General features: G+C 33.6%; 1 protein-coding gene across 1 annotated transcript in view; it reads left to right on the top strand.

Moving 5' to 3' along the window:
• The window catches only part of LOC128230682 (uncharacterized), a 34,177-nt gene extending 10,529 nt beyond the window's left edge, over positions 1–23,648 (top strand). The window contains exons 11-46 of the mRNA XM_052943126.1: positions 2,123–2,243; positions 2,486–2,575; positions 3,032–3,451; positions 3,843–3,949; positions 4,331–4,397; positions 5,228–5,422; positions 5,628–5,872; positions 6,425–6,814; positions 7,802–7,913; positions 8,082–8,183; positions 8,331–8,466; positions 8,666–8,800; positions 8,941–9,060; positions 9,502–9,624; positions 10,037–10,168; positions 10,317–10,439; positions 11,104–11,238; positions 11,597–11,731; positions 11,920–12,030; positions 12,130–12,261; positions 12,546–12,672; positions 12,875–13,001; positions 13,462–13,545; positions 13,657–14,034; positions 14,543–14,625; positions 15,177–15,240; positions 15,673–15,855; positions 16,483–16,730; positions 16,869–17,187; positions 17,278–17,433; positions 17,996–18,167; positions 18,778–18,962; positions 19,136–19,420; positions 19,976–20,081; positions 20,296–20,449; positions 20,715–23,648. Of these exons, the coding sequence (XP_052799086.1) occupies positions 2,123–2,243; positions 2,486–2,575; positions 3,032–3,451; positions 3,843–3,949; positions 4,331–4,397; positions 5,228–5,422; positions 5,628–5,872; positions 6,425–6,814; positions 7,802–7,913; positions 8,082–8,183; positions 8,331–8,466; positions 8,666–8,800; positions 8,941–9,060; positions 9,502–9,624; positions 10,037–10,168; positions 10,317–10,439; positions 11,104–11,238; positions 11,597–11,731; positions 11,920–12,030; positions 12,130–12,261; positions 12,546–12,672; positions 12,875–13,001; positions 13,462–13,545; positions 13,657–14,034; positions 14,543–14,625; positions 15,177–15,240; positions 15,673–15,855; positions 16,483–16,730; positions 16,869–17,187; positions 17,278–17,433; positions 17,996–18,167; positions 18,778–18,962; positions 19,136–19,420; positions 19,976–20,081; positions 20,296–20,449; positions 20,715–21,006 (6,094 nt within the window). The 3' untranslated portion in view covers positions 21,007–23,648. The remainder of the gene's footprint in view (positions 1–2,122; positions 2,244–2,485; positions 2,576–3,031; positions 3,452–3,842; positions 3,950–4,330; positions 4,398–5,227; positions 5,423–5,627; positions 5,873–6,424; positions 6,815–7,801; positions 7,914–8,081; positions 8,184–8,330; positions 8,467–8,665; positions 8,801–8,940; positions 9,061–9,501; positions 9,625–10,036; positions 10,169–10,316; positions 10,440–11,103; positions 11,239–11,596; positions 11,732–11,919; positions 12,031–12,129; positions 12,262–12,545; positions 12,673–12,874; positions 13,002–13,461; positions 13,546–13,656; positions 14,035–14,542; positions 14,626–15,176; positions 15,241–15,672; positions 15,856–16,482; positions 16,731–16,868; positions 17,188–17,277; positions 17,434–17,995; positions 18,168–18,777; positions 18,963–19,135; positions 19,421–19,975; positions 20,082–20,295; positions 20,450–20,714) is intronic.
• Positions 23,649–24,897: the final 1,249 nt, after the last annotated feature.

Below are 24,897 nucleotides of genomic sequence, written 5' to 3'. Positions count from 1 at the left end.
TTTCAACAGAGTGCATCCAATAAAGATTTATAAAGACGGAGGAGAATAAAAAATGAACGGGGTCAACATCTCAGTGGCTAGGACACTTTGAAAGTAAACGATTACATCTACTTTTAAACGTCAAATTATTGCCAGTATTTCATTTAACCCATTTTCATTCAGTTTGCATTTGTAAACATTACTATTTATCAATAGTTTTTCGTCCGTTTCGTTCGTTTGTCTGTTCTCATTGGGGGAATTAAGTCGTTATGATTTTAGTAAATACCCTACTCGTTATGGCATATTAGAAACGATATCATTCGTCCGTTTCGTTCGTTCGTCTGTTCTCATTGGGGGAATTAAGTTGTTATGATTTTAGTAAATACCCTTCTCGTTATGGCATGTTAGAAACGGTATCACAATAAAAGTTTGAACTGACACAATTTCCGAAAGAACGAATTAGCACTGAGGATTTTCATTTCCATTAATATCATTTATCAGAACGTTAAAATGCCTTTGCTCAAGATCGAATCCACAGCATTCCCGATTCTTCAACTAAAATCAGAAGACAATTTTACCATTATCTCATTACAACTATCATAATGTTCGAAAAAGATTGAAAACTGAATCATGTAAAACAAACTATTTTTAGAACGAAAACTGGTACCTGCTTGACCTTTTATCGCGCATACGACCCCCTCCCCGTTTTATCGAACCTTTTCTGTCGGTTTCGCTAGTTGAAAACTTCTTTGATTTTGGATATTTTCATAAAGTACGTTCCACAAAAGATACCTTAACTACGTGATCCTTTATTTTAATGTATTATATTACCCTGTTTCTTCTTAACTTTCGCATGTATGTTTCTAATTTCGTTTCCAAATTCAGAGTTGTTATACACCATTATTGTTTTTTAGTTGGGACGTTATGAACATTGATGGACCCATTGTACATTTCAATGTTGCTGGCTCAAATGTCAAAGTCTCATTTGCCACCAGTTGTTGGAGCTAAATATTCCTTTTTGGCTAAAATAGAAAATGACTTGTATCCTACAATGTGTTTGTGATATTGATAGAACACAAAAATAATCCAGGCTTAACTTAGGCTAAATTGCAAGGCACATACTTTGATTATGTTTGCTTGAATCAAATACTTCAGCAATGTCATTTAAATCATGTTTACGTCATAATTATGTCTAATTATACCCCCAACAAACAAAGTTTGACGGGGATATATTAGAGTCACCTTGCGGTCGGTCGGTCGATTTGTTGGTCGGTTGATCCGTTGCAAGATTACTTGTCCGGGTAATACATTGAAAACCACAAGATGGAATTTGATTACATCTCATACAATGGTAAAGGACAATGAGAGGAAGAGCAGTGCACAAGAACAATAACTCTTTTTCAGCTAATGACAGAGTTTTTGCCTTCGATAATTTTCCTTGTCCGGAGCATAACTTGGTAACCACTGGATGTAATTTATTTAAACTTCATACAATGGTATATGAGCCATAACAATAAATCAGCTAATCGCAGAGTTATTGCCGTTTGTTACTTTTCTTTGCCCGGAGCATAATTTGAAAACCAGTGGATGGAGTTGAATTAAACTGGCCATAATTCTTATCAGCTTGTTTCAACGTTATTGTCCTTTGTTACATTTCCTTGTCCGCAGCACAACTCGAAAACCAAAGGATGAAATTTAATTAAACTACATTAAATATCTAAGCAAAATGAATGGAAGTGCAGAATACAAGAACGATAACTTCTTATCAGTTAATTATAATTGCAATAGCTGCTTCTAAAATGCAGCTACATCACATTGCCTGTAGAGCATAAGCTCTCATGAGCCTCTTGTGTTACGAAATTATGGCCCCTTTCCAACTTTCCAACTTTGCCAAAACCTTTTGTCTGGATTATAACTTATTCAAAACCAATTTATTTAAAATATGATTTGTACCCCTCTGTTACGCTGTAATATACAGGTCAAGTTTTACTTTGGTTACAGTCCTGCAATGTTTGACAGAGTTGATAGCTCTTCTCTTGATAGGCGGTTGATATGTTAGATGCATTTAATCAAATGCGATTTACCAAACAATCCAACTCATTGATTTGCTCGCTAAAATAAATTGTTTTCATTCGCTTTTAAGGTATGTCAATGGAAAACATTGCAAGTCCTTTGGTCCCTATCGAAGGTACATGCTGGAATATACAGACCTGAACGATACAACGATACAAACTGAGTGCGGACAAACAACTGTTGGATTTACTGTAAGACCTACAATAAGCATTTTTCATGCTCCTGTTACCAAGTTGTGGAGCTGGATTTCATGTTTAGTGACTGTTATAAAATCTCTCTTCTTACGTAAATGACACACTAAATTGGTTGAAAACGTTCATTGCGAGGAGATTATCTTTCAAATGCTCTCATTTAAAATACCTTACTAGTCGGCATACAGAGATAACCATGAAATGTATTTTTTAAACTAAAAGAGATATTATCGAAATTTCAGATCCAATGTTCTTATTCGTGGCTAGAAACACCCTTTGGACAAAAATCTGCTCCGATCTTCAGTGAGATCGAACAAACAGGATTTCATTCGGTATACTTATATCTTTTTAACATGATTTATTTTTAAAGCTGTGTTTAGCAGGAATTTAAAATAATTAAAATTTATTAGCCATGCCAAGACTTGTCACTTTTTAAAAATTTCTGTTCTAGAACTCCATTTACAACTGATCTTCATTAAAACTGGATTTTCAGTTTTTTAGACATTTGAGACCATTACTTATACTGAAATAAAACATAATATGTAGATCCTAATACAAGCAGGTTTATTTACATGTGTACATGTACTAAGGTATGCGTTTGGGATTGAGTTTTGGAAGCCTCCGTTCAAGGTCACGGTCACTGTAAACGCTAATTTTAACAAAAGTATGCTCATATTGATAACTCTTGGTTGAAAGATTGCTAATGAGAAAAAACGTACGTTGTGCAATCGTTATTGATACATATGGTTAATATATAGGCATATTGTATTGACTTTTACTTATTTCAGTGGGCAATCAACACTGTATCAGAAGGAACGCACATGATGACGAACACTTACTGGACACCATTAGGATGTAGAACGCCATCATCAACCACAGATACTACGTGTTTGGTCGAATGGGAGCTTGCAGACAGTAGCGTTTGTCCTTTCCCTGCACAAGAAGATGAGCATACTTTGTGTGGGGTTGCGGTTTATGGTCTTACCGAATTGGGACTTAACCAGTACGGTTCATGGCAAAATGCAGTCAACGAACATATTCTGGCAAACTGGGACTGGATAGGAGTTTCATCGAATGTTGAAACATCTGGTTTAAAATTATTGCTAGACTATACTGGTTATGAAAATAGCAATATTTATAAGATTCAGTTTCAACCAACTCAGACAAATCATGGCATTTGGAACGGATATGCTATCCCTGATGTATTGGTAATATTTATATGTGTATTTTAAATACATTGTGTAAATGTTTGTTTGATTCCCAGTAAATTATGTAGTTAAGTGTTAAACGATGAAATGAACCCTTTTATAGGTATATAATATACTTACCTTTCTATTAAAAATGGTTAAAATTCAAAGTAATTCTATTTTTTTATGTTTTCATTCTGTTTAATAAACAACACCGGTTTTAGTCACGATAACAGCTTATTACTTAGATGTAGTGCTCAGAGAAACATTATGATAATAGGATGATATATGAAGATTTTTCAAAAAGCTAAGCTTTGCATCGATATTTACAATAGTGTTTAAAATAATTAAGCTAACAGATTATTTTTCCAGAAACATGATTTAATGCTAAACAATAAGTGTAACTTTGTAGGTTGAAGCGTACAATGGAGATATACAAACTCTGGAAATGATTCATCTATTTGGTAATGAAAACGAGGGAGCGACAACACTTTCAAAAACTTCATCATCGGGAAGGAGGTACTTTATTTATATTGTGTAGTTTTGTATGTATTCATAAATAGAGTATTGTTTTCACTTAAAAATGATCTGGTCTGCTCTCATAGGAAATTATGGTTAAAGCATGTTATTTATGTAAAAAGAAGCCTTAGAGTCAATTACGGTAAAAATATTTTTTCAATCTTTAAGTTCATCGTCCATTGTGGAAATTTTCATATATGTAGTATGTAGTAATGTCATTGTATTCACCATATAAGTAATAAGCAAAAATACCCTGTCATATGAAACCATAATTACATGAAGTAATCCGGCATAAAAATAACACTAAGGTTAATGGAGGTATCAGAAAGCTATTTTTTTGTGTGGATCGGATTCCTTTTAACGTCAAAAAATATATTTTAGGATAGTCCTTCCTATCTCCGACACCGGGGAGTTTTTGTTTCTAAAGAGCAATTACTATCTTGTGGAGGTAAATATGTTGTTATTTGCTATACGAAAGTACCTATCATAAATCTGTTCGTAGTCTCTATTTACCATACATATTTGACGCCATGATAACATGTGTTCGGAGAGCATATCAATGAAAAGCACTTAGCATTGTGAATATGATTGTGATTTAGTATCACTAAATCAACGCAACACCAAGTTGCATTGTCACGAAACTTCTTCTATTTTTCACAAAAGTTGTAACACTTCAAAAGTTATGTTTTTGGTGGTTATTTTGAACGCCCACTATCCATCTTACAGATTAGATTATGTGCATCTGAATTTATTTTCAACATCTACTGTGTCAACTGAAGTATTTTCAAAATAAATTATGCTATGTATACATTACATTTGCTTGTACTAATGACTAGTATATTTTCATGGGTCACGATTGAGAAGTTATAGTCGCTTGCCTTGCATACAATTTACATATATATTATAGCTCTACTGAAGTATGTCGAGCGAACTTGCAGTTAACGAATCCGTCTGATTTTAGTGATACCACTAACAAGTGTAGTAGTGTCCAATGTTTTTCTTTATCATCTATCTGTGTTCTTAATTGAATTGCCCTTCGATGACTTTCTTTTTTTATAGCTATATTAGACTTCGTGGAATTAACTATACCTACAAATTAAAGGATAGTTATGATGTTTTGTTAAATGATAACGTATGCAGTGCCCGACTCTCAAATGCTAGCTTGAACTGTATTCTTAAATATGCATGAAAGTACAACTGAAAGTATTCTATAATCAACTACTTATGTAGTAGTAATCATTCATTTTCATCCCTTAAAAGTTTCTGTTATATTCTCAGGTACATATTAAATTGGAAAGCAGTAATCAGAACAGCGAGGTCAGACTTTGTGCTGTGACTGTGAGAAACGGCAATGAAATTTTCACCGTTGATTTATGCGAATCCGTGTATCGAAAAGGATTTTTATACGTCGACCCATTGGAAGATGGCATATTAAGAACAGCGTATTCTTTTAATGAAACAAATCTTTACACGGTAAATATATTTGAACAAAATAACTGCACTTTCTTTAATCGGAACGAAGACATGTTTAAAATATTTTACAAACAAACGAAGATGTTTTGTTTATTATTTGTGTAGTTCTGTTTGTTATCGCCTTGTTTCTCAGTTGTAATGGGTATGCGCTAGAAGTTCGATATTAATATTCTAAAATAAATACTTTTTCGATTGATTTTACTAGAATCGATATAGGTGGTGGTATACGGAGACTCAAACGCTACATGACAGTGATGCAATTTGGCTTTTGAACGGAGTGAGTTTGACCATTAGGCGAAATGGCAAGACTTTAGAGGCCATATTCAAGGATTCCCCTGGCCGTGAGAGGTTTATCGAAATGGATGGCATTGGTGCGATAATGTATAAGCAGTACCGGTTTAATGACGGGACATATAGAACAGAAAATGGCGGTTTTGTTGAAAGCTGGAGGTTTGTGATATTATCATGACTTAGCATATTTTAGTGGACAGGTAGTGTCATAAAATCAGTGTAACATTTTGTTTTACATGTGTTTTAGTTTTATAAGCACATTTTAATTATGTCGCCAATCGAAAGGTTCGTGAAATGTTTGTTGTTTTTGGTTTAAACATATTTATTTCATGAAAATATACAAATGACAACATATATTATATTCTAAATATTTAAGAATCTGATCGAAAACTTAAAGCTTATAAAGATCATTTTCTTCTGTATAAGACAGTTCAATATACTAATGTGGTTGTCATTTAAGGATAAGTGCATTTATAAATAATACATCAAAATACTTCATAAATGTATATATCGCAATGGAACTAAACAACTGTTTTATATGTAAATGAAAAATAAACATATATGCAGATGCATGAAATTTATAATATATAAAATAATCATTGAGTGATAAAAAAAGAAAAAAATGTTACTGTGTCTTTCAGTAAACAGATAAATTTTGAGTCACATGTAAATCAGCAAATACAATAACAATTGTTTTGTTTGTTTTTACAGAACTCAGTACACTGAAAGTCTTCTCAATCCGAATAACCATGTTTCCTACGCAAAAACTGAAACCTACTACCAGTGCCGATGTCCTCTGGTTTCTGAAGTTCCAAAAGAAGAAACTATTACTGTCGAACACAGAGATACTGAATACTCTAACTACTACGGCCCTGTTGGTCCAGTAGGATATTACTATGATGAAATACAGCACACTAAGAAATTCACTGGTGTTGTTAAATGTGACGTGTTAACAGAATGCCAGGAAGACACCCTAGGATTGGATCGGCCAAAATCACCTTTTGCAGTAGAGATCGTTGAGCAACTTGCTGTTTCTGCAGATGATGCTGGCCTCACATGCACTTTTACAACATTGCCGGAACGGATGCACAAAGTAGAATGGTAAAACTTAACTTGCAATTACGTCTTAGAATTATATTTGTAGTGTGTCTCGAAGAAATTTACAAGTTTATTTATAGGCTTTAATAAAGAACGGCAATGAGTTTTTTTTGGGCGGAAGTATTACATGTTATTCTATGTCTCCTGAAACACATTGATTTTGATCTATTGTCCCTGTAGTTTACATTGTTCCTGTTTTATTTCATTATATTTACACCTCAACTTCCATTCCTTAAATGAACTGCCTTTCGGTAATTGCGTTTATCAATCGATCAACGCAACATTTTTGGATATGTTCGGATCGCAGTTCATTGCATAACAATATTCATGAAAAATATTGATCTTGTTTTTGTTTGTATTGTGTCAGCAGGTCCCATAAAATATAAATCAACAATTAAGAAAGTGTTACTTTTTAAAATTTTAAATGAATTGTTGAAATAGGTATTGAATTTTACGTTTAAAATAGATTTCAAGTGTTTGATCTTTTCCCGTGTTATTGTGACGTCATTTGAAAAAAATGCTCCCGGTTACTCTCGGGTCGTTCTTTTTACAGAATGAGTAGAAAAAGGTTACAGAAAGGTTTTCTTAAATGAAATCAAGCATTTCTTAACAAAAATTGAATAAAATAATGAACTATTGGTGTAAATATAAGTAATGAATTGCAGGGTTGATGTCATGAACGCAATTGGGATGGTCAAAGTACGCGTGGGGTCCTTCGGATACACACACTTTGACCATCCCAATTGCGTTCATACCCCGATAATGACATCAAGCCCGCAATTCATTCCTTAACTAAATTGGAATCGTTTATGAGAAACAATAAGTCTGGTATACCCTAAAAACTATGAAAAGAGTCTCTGGTAAAAGAGGAGTAAAGTATGTAAAGCGGTTCTCCTATCTTCTCCATGGTTCAACAAGTGAAAATCGGTCTTTACGCCGCATTTTCGATTCAGAGCTAATTAACAGCTAATAGTAAATCAAATGTTGCAGGTATATTGGTGACTCGTCAGTTCTTGACCAAGGAATGGACCCTGCAGAACCGTCCCTGAAAATAGCTGATATATTTACTACGTCTGGGAGTGTCTGTGATTTAGACAAAGAGGTGTTAAATAGTTATCTTTTTAATTACAGTCGCAATAAAGCCACTTGTTATGAAACATCTATGAAAAATCTTTTTCATCGTAAATAGTATTATTTATACGCCTTTCATGTTATCTATTGTAAAATTATGTATCAAAATAGTTTTACATTTTAAACGAAATCGTTTCAGATAACATGTTCCGTGACAATCTACAGTTCAGACGGATCAACTCAGCAGGGTCCAACTTTTTATAGTCCACCTCTTTTGCTGTCAGAAAGAGAAAAAATACAGGTGAGATATAAACTTATTTTAACCAAACATTTTCCTTACTTGAACTGAACTAACTGCTATCATTTATTTTACACGTTGAAAAGACAACTGGTTACTCTTTCAAGATTTTATATTATCTATAAGTGTTCTTTTTATATATACTTGTAGGGACCATTTGCAGACGTGTGTGTGATTGTTGGAAAATGTTACCACGAACTTGACGCAAATCCTTCTGACAACGCGTACCTCTGCTATCCATATCTTGATTTTACAACGTGGATATTGAATCTAACTTTAACTAGAGGTACACCTAGTAGTAATGTGTCTTTAGCTCGAAAGTCTTATGATTATCTTTACAAAATACGCACGAGGCATCGAATTATTAAGTGCAAATCAAACTTACAATGTATTCATCCACTTTACGCTTAGCTGGTTACGCATTGTTCATAACAACATCGTATTGAACGCATTATATTCATTAATAACTAATGATTTTCATTTAGCACCGGGGGATATTTGTGTACCTGGATTTGGACACTGCGAAACGATACCTGGAGAGGCCTTCTGTGAAGTTGATTCCCACGTCTGTTTATGTTCTGACACGTTTGAAGAGATCAATGCAACATGTTCACAAATAGGTACAATTCACATGATATTTTCTAATAGAATAAGTTTTGTTCAAACATAAAAACGATCAACATGCACAAACACTAGTAAAATACCATCCTATAATGATATTAGAGGTAGACTTTCCCTATACAGTGAACAAATTTTGCAGGATGTGTCAATGATACTGATATCTGTAGGGAGATTATGTATGGCCAGTGCAATGGCGACGTGTGTGTATGTGAGCCGTGGACAGAACTCAACAACGTCAATGGCCATTGTCATGCGAAACGTAAGTGTGGTATTTTTTAAAAATGAAAAATAAAGAAACTACAGACGAAAGATCATTTGCCAAGAATAAACCACAAGGATTTACTTTTATATTCAAGTGCTTCTGGGTGATTGTACTATGTATTTGATTATTCTTGAAGTAGAATACCGCGCAAGTGAACGCTTGCTTGCGTTTACAATGTTAACCTTTCATTACTGTCAATAAATAAGTAAATCAAACTGTAACAAGTTGTTTTCGTATTTAGAATTCTGTTTTGTACTACCGCAAAATGAAGATATTTGTTTGAAGGCAAATTTTTCATAAGCTAGCCTACCTGTTTAAATATTAAAGCAGTGTCAATAAGCGTTTGGTTGAGATTTCTTTGTTGCAGCTTGTCTGTATAAAATTTGATAATATACTACATAAACTAACAACACTGTGTATTTCTTTTTTCTTTTGTAGGCACGGGAAGTGAATGTGATCATACATCCGAGTGCGACCATATTAACGGGGCCATGTGTGTCGATAGAAAATGCTCGTGCTTAGATCAGTTTAAGGAACTCGACTTCGGATGTGTGCCAAAAGGTGCGGACAAACCCCAAGTTCAGCATAAAAAAACCCAGCAAACATCGTGTAACCTTCAGACCAGCATTCAGTGGTTCATTTTGAAATCTGCTTGAATGCATCTTTAAGACTAATATATTTCAAATCAGTTTCAAAGCAAAATAATTGAGAGTCCTGGGCATAGTTTTGTGCAAGTAGATCCACATGTTTAATAATAATGGGTCCTCAGGGGGAAAACTAATCGATATATGACTCGGAATAAACAGTAAAATGCATGATGGTATTCATAAGTCAAATGAGATTAATTACAACTGTATTCACAAAGTAATAGGTTGGCTCTTTGTTCTTGAACGACCCAAGCTTAAAATACAACAATTTTTTGAATACATTCAATAATTAAGCCATGTTCTATGAAACTAAATATCACTTTAAGTTCCTGGCGACGAGTGTGAACCTGGCGGAGACCACTGTATGAACATCGACCATGCCTTCTGTAACATTGACACACATCAATGTTCTTGTGATGATTTACACCAGCTTGAAAACGGCAAATGCGTTTTGATTTGTGAGTACTTTTCTGATTTTTTTATTTAATTTTACTTTAAGGCGTCTAGTGCTTCATGAGTATATTCCTATACCTGTCATTGTATTTAAATATTTTCATTTTAAAACCCATTGTTGTCTGTTCTTTCAAATCAAATTTTATGTTGTAGCGTGTTCATTCACGGACAGTGTTGCCTGTGATGGAATTACCAACGCAATTTGCACGAATAGCATGTGCTCTTGTTTAAGTTCAGCATACATCGATCAAGAAACTGGACACTGCAAAAATAGAGGTACTCAAGTTAAGACTCTGACCTCAAAGTCATTATAAAACACAATGTTATATGTGTCAATCCATACACAATACCCAAAACTATTATTTAATGTATATTTAAGGCATTCCTGTGTGCAAAAAAGAGTTTGAGGGACAAAAGCACACACTTTTTAAAATATTAATTTTGTGTCATATAAGGGTTGAATATTAAGTAAGATTAGTACTTAAATAAATATTAATTTGTTGAATTAACGAATAATTATTTTATCAGCTTACAAAAGGTGCAACAAGATCAGGAATTTTTAAAATACCAAATGTTTTTTACTTTCCAATGAACAATGTGTGTGGCTATGTGGCTCTTGTTTCTATTTTAAGAAAGATGTTTGCATTTTTGCAACCAGCAAGTAAATTTAAGGCACCCTCTCTATATTTGCATTATATTTCCTTTCTGAATATATATCATTAAGACGCAACATTTCATTGTTGATTGAATGTCTGGAATAATTTTAGACAAACAAATATCCTTATTACATCAAAGGATGTTGCAAAATGTGTTCATATTTACTCCTAAAATATATTGTACCTCACAATCGAATAGTGAGATTTTGCAACGTTTTAACTTTTGGCCTTTCCCAATTAGTATGGTAGTGTTGAATGCTCTTAATAAAATCTTATTTTTTCAGAGCTAGGTGATAATTGCGCAAAGAACGAACATTGTAGTGGCATGACTGGCGGGAAATGTGGCCTAGTCAACCAAACACTTCACTGTATTTGTAACGAACAATACAAAGAAAATGGCAACGGTTGTAGTCCAAAAGGTAGAGCATACATATATACCTAATCGCGTATTGATGGTTGAAGTTTGTTCAGTATTCAACAAAAAGACGTTTTCCTTTTCTGACAATCGGCAGCTCTGCGTATGCATGGTCATATCGGACCATATTGTACGTTAACAACTGTCCCATGGGCACTCGTACGGTTTATAGTTATATTGTTTTGTGCTTTACTAAGTAAGACGATTGTTTAGCTTCGTCGTTACTTTTAGTTCTGTCGGCACAGTTTTTTAGTCAGACACGGAAACAAAGGAAATCGACTTAAAAAGTGAACACTTTTATTTTCGTCAGTTTTGCATTATCAATGATAGATATTTAAAAACAATCTGTTATTTCCATTCAGAGCCAGGAGACAGTTGCATTCTAAATGAAAATCACTGCAGCCTGATAAGTGGTCAGGTGTTTTGCAAATCAGAAACCGAGGTATGCGTGTGTGCTGATACATATGCTGATGACAATGGTCGGTGTGTTTCAAAAGGTAAAGGGATTCACCTACAATCACATAGACCAGAGTATTTGTCGATATGCAACCGCAGTTCGGGATATAGATTTCATGAATTGCCGCTTGGATTTGACTGTTTTGTTTCTTCTGATGAAATTGAAAAGCCATTATGTACGTTAAAATAATTTATTTTTATTCTCGTCTTTCCTTTTTCTCTTTACTAGCATGCAGCTCATCAGCTGAATGTTCGCAGAATGCAGAGTGTAAAAACGATATTTGTGCTTGCTTAATTACGGCGGATTTAATCCCTCAAACTGGAACATGTGAGCTAAAAGGTAACTTAGCTTCAATTGTGCTTGCAATTGAGTTTTAAAATTCATTTTCATCATATTTGAATTACACATGCTTCTATATGTTTCTATATTATCCTTCAGTACATGGTAGTCAATGTAATGCAGACGAACAGTGTGCTCATATTGAGGGTGCAAAGTGTGATCAGGCTATGCCTCGTGTGTGTATATGCGACGAGCGGTATGCAACGGTGGATGGAAGCTGTGTATTTAAAGGTCAGTTGTCTACCTGCATACGTCAAGAATATATATATATTTCGTTAAATATTTCGTTTTATTAAAACTCCGAGAACCGAATAATAAATCGCATGTATCAGAATTATTCTATGTTCGGATTTTTATGAGAAAATAGAATGTTTTATCAAAGCACCGCAGTTTGGAGTTAAATTATATGAACGCACATCTTTAAGGACGCATGCTTATTTGTTTTGATAGATTTTTACTCTAAATAAATGGTGAAACCACAATGAATTAGAATGGAATGACACCTTCTTTTGCAGAACAAGGAAAGCTATACCTCTATACAACAGAAATTATTGTTTCCCAAACACTTGATGATGACCAACATACAGCCTTGTTTAGATGCGATTACAGCATTGATTATGGATTTCATTATCAAGTTAAATGGTAAAAGATTTCTATTAATGATTATGTGAGTTAAAGTATCAATTACAGATTGACATGTCCTTTGGAGTAAAATCTCACGCCATAGTTGACATTTTTGTTGATATGTAACAGTGTTGAGCAACGCGATAATAGGCCTTCCCTGGTGGGTTAAGAAATAGAGATGGAGGTACTAAACAAAATTACCATTTTATCTCTGCTTCAGGTTTATAAATGACAACGAAATTAACGCAACAGATATTGTTCGTTCCACCGATGCATCAGTTTCCTCAGTCCTGAAAGATATGGAGCTGCATTCATTAAGTCCTGATGCTTTCCAGTTTGATTCAAAGGTAAGTAGACGGTCTGTTCTCAAAGTTTGAATGGTTCGTGCCCTTGATGGTACTCTCGTCTATGATGCACATGGTATTTAACCTAGACGGTTATAAATGATCGATATTCATAGCTAATAAGTTGTAACACATCTAAACTGACTACACTGCCATTCCAAGTAAATAAACAATAAATTGGAAACTGAAGGGAGAAATTCAATCAGTATTCACAAAGGAAAACACCTGTTAAGAGGTAGAAGGCGAGAGCCCAAAAGCCACTAAATGAGAGACACAGAGCGTACACTCACAACACACAGAATACACATGCAGCACACATATAATTATCAATTCATATTCATAGTCTTGGAACGGTCACAAACATAAAGTAACCGGTGCCAAACAGTTTAACGTGTTTTGGTATGACTAGGCTCTCGGACCTTTATGTTTAAAACGTTTCTAAATTTACTTTTTCTTAATACAGATTAAGTGTTCCGTCACTGCTTTCAATGACAGCGGCAACAATGAATTAAAGACAGTAACAAGTTCTTTTTTAACTTTATTTGAGGTAAGTACATTATCACATATGTTTTATCTATATTAAATTGATAATAATTGGTTACAGTTTATGTGTTACTTGCATACTTTATGTGTCTACTAACGTGTTTGTGTGTTGCAGGTATCAACAACAAACTTGCTTTTCAATCGTGGACGAACAGCGACTTTTTCCGTCATTCAAAATGTGCCATTCGGATGCGGCTCAAAAAATCGTGTTCAGTGTTCCCTCCAATACATTGTTTACGACCCAGTTGATTCTTACGACTGCACTGATGCTACTTTAGCAGTTCTACATTCTGATACATGCGGAGGACGCATAGATGGTGTAACAGTTGATGGCAGAAGAACAATCGTGTGGACTAAGCAAGTTGTTAACATTACGGTAGTTGTAAAGAACAACGATCAATACAAACTAAAAAACCGATTTTCGTTGACCCTTAAAACTATTCCAACGGGAAATGCAAAGCCATTTTGGACAGGGATGTCGACTGGCATAGAGGTTCGCATGCGCTTTATTATCAATTCAATATATGTATTAGCAAACTATTCTTATTTTTCTATATATATTTAGTCTGTACCCCTCACGGCATTTAATATTCAGCTTTAAATTGATCCTTACTTTCAGGAAATACGAACATCATTTTACAAATTCATAAGAGAGAATGAGAAATGTAATCGAAATCAAGAATATTTGAAAAATTGAAAACTAAGAAAAATGAACGTGTTTTAAGGTTAAAATATATAATAAAATATCTGAAAACAGATATTACATGATTGTGTATAGTGTCTTGGAAAAAATGCGAAATGGCCAGAAGGGTGAGCTAATCATATATATATATATATATATATATATATATATATATATATATATATATATATATATATATATATATATATATATATATATATATATATATATATATATATAGATATACTCGTATTTATCGTGTTCAGTTTTAAACAACCGCTGATTCATACTTTTTAAAACAGTTTCCCATTATTTGCAGGTACACGTTCAGGAAAACGCAATTTCGAGAGAACCACATTGCTATTCCCATGTTGACCCGCACCATGGAACATTTGATAACTTGTAGGCAAAGAGCACATGTTCAACATTCGTTTAAATGTTATTCTTTCTATATCTTTCAACTCTAACATTTTAATGTTAATGGTAGTTCAATACTTATTCAACAATCAGTGTCCTTTTCCCGGGTGTGTGCGTGCGTGCGCATCGCATTTGCATCTGGGCTTTTTGTCCATGTGATATCCATTGCAATATTACAGTACATTTGTTTGTACCAAATGATGTTAAATAAAAGCAAAAGCTTTGCCTCTGGATACGAGTTGCTGTTGACCGCAAATGTTGTTTGCGAATTTGCGTGAATTTGCGTGAAATTGCGTGATCGGATATGCCGAACGACCCTCGCATTAATCACTATCATCGTGATTTTGAAGATGATATCGCCGAGAGCCTACTTGTACCAGTATTACGCAAATCACAAATATAAACTTGTACGATAAACGTGTACGGAGTTCACCTTCATAGAAAAGAAAACAATTTACACGTACAAGGAGCGATCACATCTCTTTTTTTTTAAATATTGACTATGTTGGTGTATATATTTGTACATATTTTTTCAGTCATTTTGAGAATCAGAACACTGGCGAATTCATCTTGGTAAAACACACGAGTCTACCTATAATTGTAAGTGTACGATTTTTGCACGAAATTTACAGTTGTATACAGTCAATTAAAATTAGAAAATACAGTTCACCATTTTTAAACCTTAGAATTACGCCCTTTGTATAAGTGTAATTTTTGTTAGGTGAACTATACAAATGGCAGCTAATGTAGTCAAGAGTTTAGGAATTGATGATATGGGTTTAATGTTTAACACGAGTAGTTTGTGCTTTTTTAACTTTTCTTTTATCTATTTTAATTTGAACAAGAACGTGTTTGCCTTAATGAATGGCCGAAAATAAGCAATTGTTTCCTGTTATCGCTCTTTGTGTTTGCCTCGGCTTTGAATCAGGCAAAAGTAAGCTCATAGCGGTTCAAATAAAATTATGACCTTATTGATGAAACCCTATAAATCTCTTTACCATTGTGATAGTATTACCAACCTTTCATTTCAAGGTACAAATGGTGACTGAACCTTGTGGACAATGGGGTCCAATTCCAACATGCGCTTGTGCTGTTACCATGAAATCAGGAGGAGATGTATTTACCTTAAACCACTGTGGGGGTCATCTGACAAAATACTTGTCTAATTTAGACGGAACATTGAAGGTGTACAGAGAACAATCGACAAATTATAAGGTAAACTAATGGCGTATCAGTATAAAGACACGGATGGACATTTGAATAGTTCGATAATTTGACAATTGTATTTGCCCGAATGGCTTTCTGTTAAATTAATTAGATAATTAAAAAGAAATATACAGACCAATCATTTATTTATTGTTTACTAAGTGTTTTGACATTTTTAAGGGAACACAAACAGTTTAAAATTTTACAAATTACTTCAAAATCCTTTTTGGGGTATTGTATCTGTTGTAAAAAGCTGATGATTTCTTGTGGATTCAACGGCGGAATTAATTCACCTGTTATAATAAACCGTTTCGCCTAAAAACTTATGGAACATCAACTCAATTATTTGAAGAATTTTAATTATTTCTAGCAACAATTCAATTGATGCTCTTACTTATTGAATAAAATAGGTTACAAATCAACTGAACAAATGATTTGGAGAGATATTTTATTCCGTTTATGTTATCATAAATTCAATTTGAATTCTCTTTTATTGTACTGTAGAGCTCTAAAAGTGTTTGAAGAGCTTTTCAAATATTTGAGTTCATTTAGAGTTGGCGTTTCATAATAAGCTTGTATACAGGAGACAAAATACCTATAATTGCGTACGCTGATTATTAAATATTCATGATACAGGTTGTTTTCAACACTGGAATGATTGTTTCAATCTATGTGATGACATATGGCAAATACGTCTTAAATATTGACATATACCCTTCACCCGATGACTTTGGACAAGTGGAAGGGTTATGTGGTAATTTCAACGGCGACCCGACGGATGATCTTGCGTACAGAGACACCGGTGATTTGTGGGTACCAACTGACTCCAGTGACCGGGTTTGGTCTTGGGCTGTATATCCAGATACATTCTCGTTTTCTTGGGAGTAAGTGAGACATTTTGTTTCGTTTGACAATTGCTTAAAGATGTTTAATGTATAGAAATAGTTGAGATGAAAGAATCAGCTCTGATATTCAGATGACATTGATTATTTCCTCGAAACATCACGTTTGTGTATTTTCAGGCTTAAAGACAGACCTGACGACAGTCTTCTCAGCGAAAACAATTATTTGCAACCTTCACTTTGGAACCCTAAGGCTAAGTATTGCGTTTGTCCTGACGCTGCAAATGGAAACTATGACTCCATATGTACCTTCCACTCTGACGACTCCTGCAAAACGCCGGTAGTACGGAAGGGTGAAATTATTTCTCGTGAGGCTTCTGAAGGAAAGCGAAAAAATAGAAATAAACGTTCAAAAACAACAAACAATGGAATAAATAAACGATTGCAAAGAATGCGGAGACAGTGGAGAGAAACATTTGACAATGTCCAGAGAATGAAGGTGAGTGTTAATCATTTCCAATTTATTTTAAGCGACTGTTTAAAGTTTGGTATGTCTTGATTGAGTAAAATAGAGAAACTTTACCTTCAGAGAAGCACAAGTCTTGACACAAGTTCAAACATGACGACAGAAGAAGCGGTTCAGTTTTGCACGAGTGCTTTTGTTGACTGCCCAACAGCCATTTCTACAAACGAAACAGAAGCGGGATTAAACAAAACAATTCAAGAATGTGCAGCGGATGTGCTGGTACGTGATCACTCTACGAATATGCATGTCGACCATTATATTGCCTTAATGTTGTGATGTAAGATAAACCTCAATGAATGTGATGGTCTATCAGTCAAAATAGTTTATTAGATGTTTACTTTTATTGAATACAACAAACTTTTATTGTTATATGTAAGGACTTACAGACGCTAGTGTTCTGTTAATTTGCATTATTTAAAAGTCATATAATTATATATGCTTCCAGCGTCTACGTGTACATGTATTTAAAATAAAGTTACACGTACACTTTGAAGCTTCAGTTAGGATTTAAATTGTTTCTTGAACATAAATTTTAAATAATCTATTCGGTTTACTGATTCTCAATTAAAATGTTTTGACGTTATGATTACAAGATAATGTTGCTTAGTCCTGTAAAAACCGGATAATATTCCGGTAACATCATTTCACAGGACTATTATTTCCGTTATACGTAAGGTTTCAACTTCAATATTGTGCACATACCTTACTAGTATTATATACACTCATCAAAATGTACATGAGCTAGTTTCCTATTTTCTTGTGTGTGTTCTTCTGATTACAGTCGACCGGACAGAGCCAATGGGTTGTTTATCACTGTGACGCCACTACGCAAAACCTAGAAATGACAATAGAGAAAAACGAAACTTTCGTTGACGCTAACCCCGAAATAGTATTTGCTGTAAGGAACAATTCCTGCCGTTCAAATTGCAGCAGTAATGGGCAATGTAAAGAAGGTTAGTCCATGTAAAGTATTTCATAATTAGATTGAGTTGTTTTCTTAAATCATGTGCTTTAAATGATATAATTCACAGAAACATCATCCCAAATATGAACAATGGTATGCCTATGGCATTATAGCAAATGTTTGAATGTTGTTATTGTTCAGCAATGATGTATTCCATTCAATATATATGCAAAAATATAATTTAATATCAAATTAAAAAGTTGGCTGAAGATTATAGGTGTTTGCAAATTAATATTGTATATTTTCATCTATCTAAGTTCATCAACCGATTTAGAACGGGATTTCAGGCTAATATCAACTGGTAAAGGCAATACTAACCTTTGAAAACTTACACATAATTATGTAATTTGGATAATCTTTGATTTTTCAAACGATATTTTAAGTGTTGATTAATTCGATGGAGTACAATGGATTTCAACTATATTGAATCTTCTCTCGGCAAATAGCTTTGTACATTATTTTATATTCTCTATACCTCCAAATACCAATACACTCGTCGTCGTCTTCGTCGTTTTTGTTGTTGTTGTTGGGTACATTTATAACCATTGTCAGGAATACATGATCTACTATGTGTGCATAAACTCATTTCGATTTTTAAGGTGTCTGTGATTGTTTTGACGGATACGGAACGGATCTGTGCATGATAGCCCTGTCTGTAGCCCCAATTTTGGACGAAGCCGGGGACGATGGGACTTGTGACATAGATGACAGTGACTGTAGCTGCCTTCCCATTGTCGGCAATGGATTTGTGGAAAACGCCACCTGCAAAGTTATTCAATTCAAGGTATAAATGCCTTTTTTAAAACTAAGGATAGAGAAAGGCAAATGCCAACGACTACTAATTTATCATTATTATCATCATCATTTTTATTATTTTTATCATTATTTTTATTATTATTATTAATATTTTATTAGTATTATTATTATTATTATTATTATTATTATTATTATTATTAGGCTGATAATACAGGCATATTTTCACGTTTTGATGAGTATACTTTGCCATGCTCCTATCTGGACTTGAACGAAGTATGTGCGCCAGTCAAGGAAGCAGAAAACAGAAGAAGGAAGCGTTCTGATGGAAATGGAACGGATGTGACGAACGGTTTTTCAGAAATGTTTGAGTTATCGGTCAGTAATGATGGTAGCCACTTCAGTATCCCTTCTTCCGTCGTTATTTTAGACACCACGTGCCAAGAAACATCGGTGGATTTAATGGGAACAACGATGGTGACGCTCAAGGTCTGTATATTACCCGAATAACAAAATATGGACAGTGCTAAGAAGTTCGGTCAATTTAGTTGCACTATAGAAAATGCCGTGTGTAGGTAGCAGATTGTTTAACATTATGTATTGTTTTACTTTTAGTATGAGTTGTTCAATTTTAAATTCCAACAACATTTAAAGTGTTAAATTGATTAACAATTGTGCATTTGGGTAAGAAAACTTGTTTCAAGAGAGAGAGAGAGAGAGAGAGAGAGAGAGAGAGAGAGAGAGAGAAACATTCTAAAAATATGGATTAATATTAAGTTCGAATGTGCGTTCGTAGTTTATCTTTGTCTCATTGACTACCCTTTATTATGAAGTAAATTTTAAAAATGATGCTTATACTATGACTGTGCTTTATATTGTCAACGCCATATTCCATATCGCCAGTATCGTTGAGCATGCTCTGCTCTGCTTCTTCTGTTACTGTCATATGATGATTTGCTCGGTATTTTCTTATACCACCGTCAAACCACTTATACTCCAAATCATTGACTGAATATGACTTTTATTATTAAAATACCTTATTAGATTGGTTATTGTTACATCGATGGCACGTGCGTTCAAGAAAACGAAGACAATGGGGACATTTGTAACATCTGCTCTTCGAGAAACTCTTACTTCGAATGGACAAATGGTATTGAAAATTCTCACTTGGTAATGAACAATTAGTTTAACGATGTCTAGTAAAAACACTTTTACTATCGTTGATCAAAAGCAGATTAGGTTTTTAAATGATATATTACTAAAATAAAGCACTTCCATAAATGAAATTAACATTTTATAAAAGATGTGCGCTTAACTTTAAGCAAAGATTGTACCCGTACGGCTCTTGTTTTTTCTTCTTTTAGTTTGTAAGAAAGACGAAGGAGCAACTCCGACTGATAGCAAAGTAATGATAGTTGCTGTGTCCTTGGCGGTCCCGTTTGCAGTAACACTTGGGGTTATTGTTTGTGTCGTGATCTACAAGGCTTTCAACAAGAAAAAGATTGCTGTCACTATGAGGTGTGTTGGGCTGGGTGATTTCTTGGATATATGTATTGTTGTGGTTGTTAAGATAGGTGTAAAAGGCAATTGTGGTATGAGAGTGATTGTATTTAAAACATTACAGGAAGTAACGTTTACAGTACGAAAGGCAAAACTGATATGATTATAACAGTGCATAAATACATGCGTTTATTTAACTATATGAAAACTGTATATTTATGTTTGTAAAAATAAAATCATTGATAAGGAAAAACTCTTCATTAGCATTTTACTTGCGTTGTAGTTCCGATATCGATTTGTTTGACGAGCCTTCAAACAAGCGCTTCCACTTAAGAGAAGTTCCGGTGTCGATACTCGGGGGATCTGATAAGCCATTGGCAGATTCGAGACCATCTGATTCAGAAGATACAGGGGTGGGCCCATCGACGGAAAATCACTTGCAGAATACGTTCAATATCTTCCCTGATATTGCAGAGAGCAACCGCAAAACTGCTTACTCGATGGGATTCTACGGAAATGATGATGTTGCGCAATCCCTGCCTGGATCATCCGTTGACATGTCGGACATGAAGTGAAATAGATAGAGTTGGTGATTCATTAATTGACTTGATTTTAAAATATATTTTGTTTACAAATTTCTCAAATAACTGACAATGATTTCTTAAATGAACAAACAGATTCATACAAGGACTTAACTACAGCATCAAATATAATTTACCTAACAAACCACCTTACTAGAATTGTTTGTCAATCAATGCTTCTAATACCTCTGATACCAACACAAATCTAACTCGGCCCTGAACGTTCACTGAGCATTTCGTCCTTTCAGTGAACGTTTTCTGTCAATAAATGAAATTGACGCGTAACACAAACACGCGCCGATAAAAGCTCAGAATACTATACGCATATCTTTTAAGCAAAAAATATCTAACACATGTTCAATATTATAATTAAAGTCAATGCTATAGGTTTCCAATAACAACAACTACACTGAAAGTAGAGAAAGAAAACCTAGAAGTTTCGGATACAATATTTGACATGATTTTTGAAAGTTTTACAAAAAACAAGACGTTTTTCTTAGAGAATAACTGGTGGAAATAGAAGTCTAAAACACGTTGCGATTGATAATATTTCTGATGTTTTAAGTAATGTTGACCTTACTAGTAAGACTTTAATTTTATTCCAATACGAAACATTAATTTATATGGCCTTGATATCGTGACTCAAAAAAATATTATGCATATTAAACAGATAAAATATATTTGTCAAATTCTGGCATTTTAAAAATAAAACCTCAATAAATTGTAATATAATAGCTCATCTTAAGACGTCTGCCCTCTGCATGAAGTACATTATAGTGAATTATTATTCGTCTCAGAGAAAAGAATATCAAATAGTTTCTACTTCAAAAACTATTTGGTTCATGCTAGGTGCATAAAGGAAGTCAAATTTTCGTCCAATTTTATTTTCTTCAAAATAATGGTTAGCATTCCATTTAAAACAATAATCTTACGGAAGATTCACGAAAATACAGTCATAAAAATATTGACGTAAGTCATTTTAATATAAGTTGTTTTTCATATTTTACGAGTGTTATTGTTATAGCTAACATGATTGACAAGAGGACTTTGTCCTGAGCAAACCTTTGTATGTGTTTAACCAGAATTTAGTGTTTATTAACAAACCTTTGTATGTGTTTAACCAGATTTTAGTGTGTAGTAAAAAACCTTTATATGTGTTTAACCATATTGTAGTGTCTATTGACAAACCTTTTCTTTCTTTGCAACTTTATCGCGATTATTTTAGATTTGTTATTAGTAAATAAGTAAAATGTGAGTCGTCATTATTACTGTTGCTTTTTATATTCAAGATAATGTACGTGTAAATAAGTTATGAAAACAGTGCATACCATAAACAATAGTATATATGTGAAAAATATCTGTAATTGTGATATTGTATTGTTAAAATACACCGAACATTTTATTTAATTTGTCAGCTAACATTTTTCCGAAACAAAACAAACAAAAATAATGAAACTCAGGTAATCAGGCTTGTTTGTGTAAGTAATATATTTGCAACATATTGCTGAAGTTTCATGATGATATTATTAAAAAGATATGAGAATCTGAGTAACATTAAATCGATAACCTCAAACCAAAAGTCGCATAGAACATGACTAAATTTATGTAAAAGGAATATAAATAAAACGACTTTATGCAAATAAACTTATTAAAAGCATGGTGCAAATGAAAGATGAACTTAATTTAAATGGCACTTCAAACACATGATTAAGTTTGAAATTATATTTAATTGGTGTTTACACTTTTAGCTCGTTGAAATATCTTCACTTTTAAATAACAATATGAAAAACATATACTTCCATAACGTTTAAAGGTATTTATACTACATGTTTATAATAATAATATCAGTCTAAAGATATTTTGTTGAAAGTTTTATTGAGCTAACTTTCACTGACATAAATACCTTAAGGGTTTATTTCGATTATTTTTTCAAATTGGAATGTAGGTTATTTAACAATAAGGTTATTTGATTTGCATTGCGCTGTTTTGTTAAAACTGCTCTGGTGTATTGGCAAAACAAAATGTTTTTGAAAGTAGAAAATAGTTCACGTTACGGAGTAAATATACCATGCAATGAATGTAAATTCTATGAGGGGTTATAACTAAGTTTGGGGAATAATGCCCCAAATCATTAGGTTTGCTTGAGGAACTATATGCCATTGTTGTTATTACTTTTGAGTAGGTTTTATATATAAGCCTTCAAATATTTTGAAATTCGAAAACTGACCAATTTGTAAAGTTGTTGAGGTGTAATACTATCGCTTAATTATTGATATCTTGATGTTTTGCTTATTTGCTTTTTTCTTGTTGTTTCCTCATATTATGTGTTAATATTTAATGTTGTATTAATTATTATTTCAAAGATACTGTTTGTCTGCCTGTGTTTCTGTCTGTCTGTCAACCTTTAACGTTTTATTTAAATAAAAGTAAATAATTGTTTCATGGAAGTTATATCATTTTTTATCATTAAAATGATAAGCATTTATGAAAAACAAATATGTGATAGTAAAAATGTTATATTTACGAATGTCGTGTCATGCATCACAATTGTTTCATGTCTTTATTATAAATATGTATCCAAATAATCCAACTAATTATATGTAGTTTTAATTAACAATAAACGCAAAAATAATCTTTGTCCATTTTGTTGGTAACATTTGGATAATATAAACAAAATGGTTTATTGTCCATTGAGGTGGCAGAGTGTGTCTTTTGGCAAAAATTTATTTTGGTAAATAAGCAGTCGTTATTGATATCGGTCAGTAGATGCTGCCAGTCGACAAAATATAATTCTGATCACAAAGCCGGTTAATGTTTGTAGTTATGCACGCCCCGGGCCTCACCGAGTTAAATGAATACATAGTTACAAAACTAAACTATACAAAAATGTTTACTCTTAACAATATCTGATTGGATATCTGCCCAATCCGTTGCTAATTAATGATTAAAAGTTGTTTGTATGCACTTACAAAAAATAATGGCTTGATGCGACGCTGTCTCATAACCATTTATTTTGTGTAAGTACATTCTAACAACCTTTAGCTTTTTAGTGGTCTACAATAATTGTTTAAACTAACTACGAAATGGGTCAGGAACTGTTTACCTGATTTAAATCAATAACGGCTGACTGCTGAAAATATTAACTATGGCTTGACCCTTCCGTAACGCCATCACGACTTAAATTGTGTTTAAATGCCATAAGTGGCATGAGAAAGAAGTGACTGTAATTTCCAGTCAAATCCAGATATAAGAAGACTTGAGGAAACAAAATGAGATGCAAAAAATCCGGTTGCGATACTCTATCTCTTTGCAAAGAAATCTTACTTCTTGAACATGCTCGGTGTATAGCACCGATACACGGGATATAACTTTCCTGACTTGGACAAGTACTGAGTAGACCATTTACCCAGTATTACCTTTTACATGCCGATTGTTGGGCAAGAGAGCTACTGGTACCATATGTTTACGTATTTTGGTTTGACGCGGCCGGAGTTTGAACTCCCGATCTTTCGCACCCGAAGCGAACGTTCTACCACTGAGCTATCAGGACGGTGTCATACTGAAATAAATGTATTGGAAAGAACTTGAGAAATACTGCCTTATACTTGAGAAATACCCCCTTCTAATTGGACAAGTAAAATTAAATAATGTTGACCAATACCTAATGTAATTGAAGCTCGAAGCTTGAAATGTCAATGGTTGTTAATATTAATTTGGTTTTCAGCAGTACCGTATCACACTGTAACTACTTACACTGTATATTATTCGTGGTCATTATTCGAAATGTTTGGTAAGTGTCTGGTCCGCAACAGTAAAAAGATGCATGTGTTAAAAGTTATATAGAATACAAACCATAGTTAATGAACATGCGTTGGGCAAGACCGA

Source organism: Mya arenaria, chromosome 4, assembly GCF_026914265.1.
Source record: "Mya arenaria isolate MELC-2E11 chromosome 4, ASM2691426v1".
Classification (NCBI taxonomy): domain Eukaryota; kingdom Metazoa; phylum Mollusca; class Bivalvia; order Myida; family Myidae; genus Mya; species Mya arenaria.
This window is presented reverse-complemented; position numbering and strand designations above follow the sequence as displayed.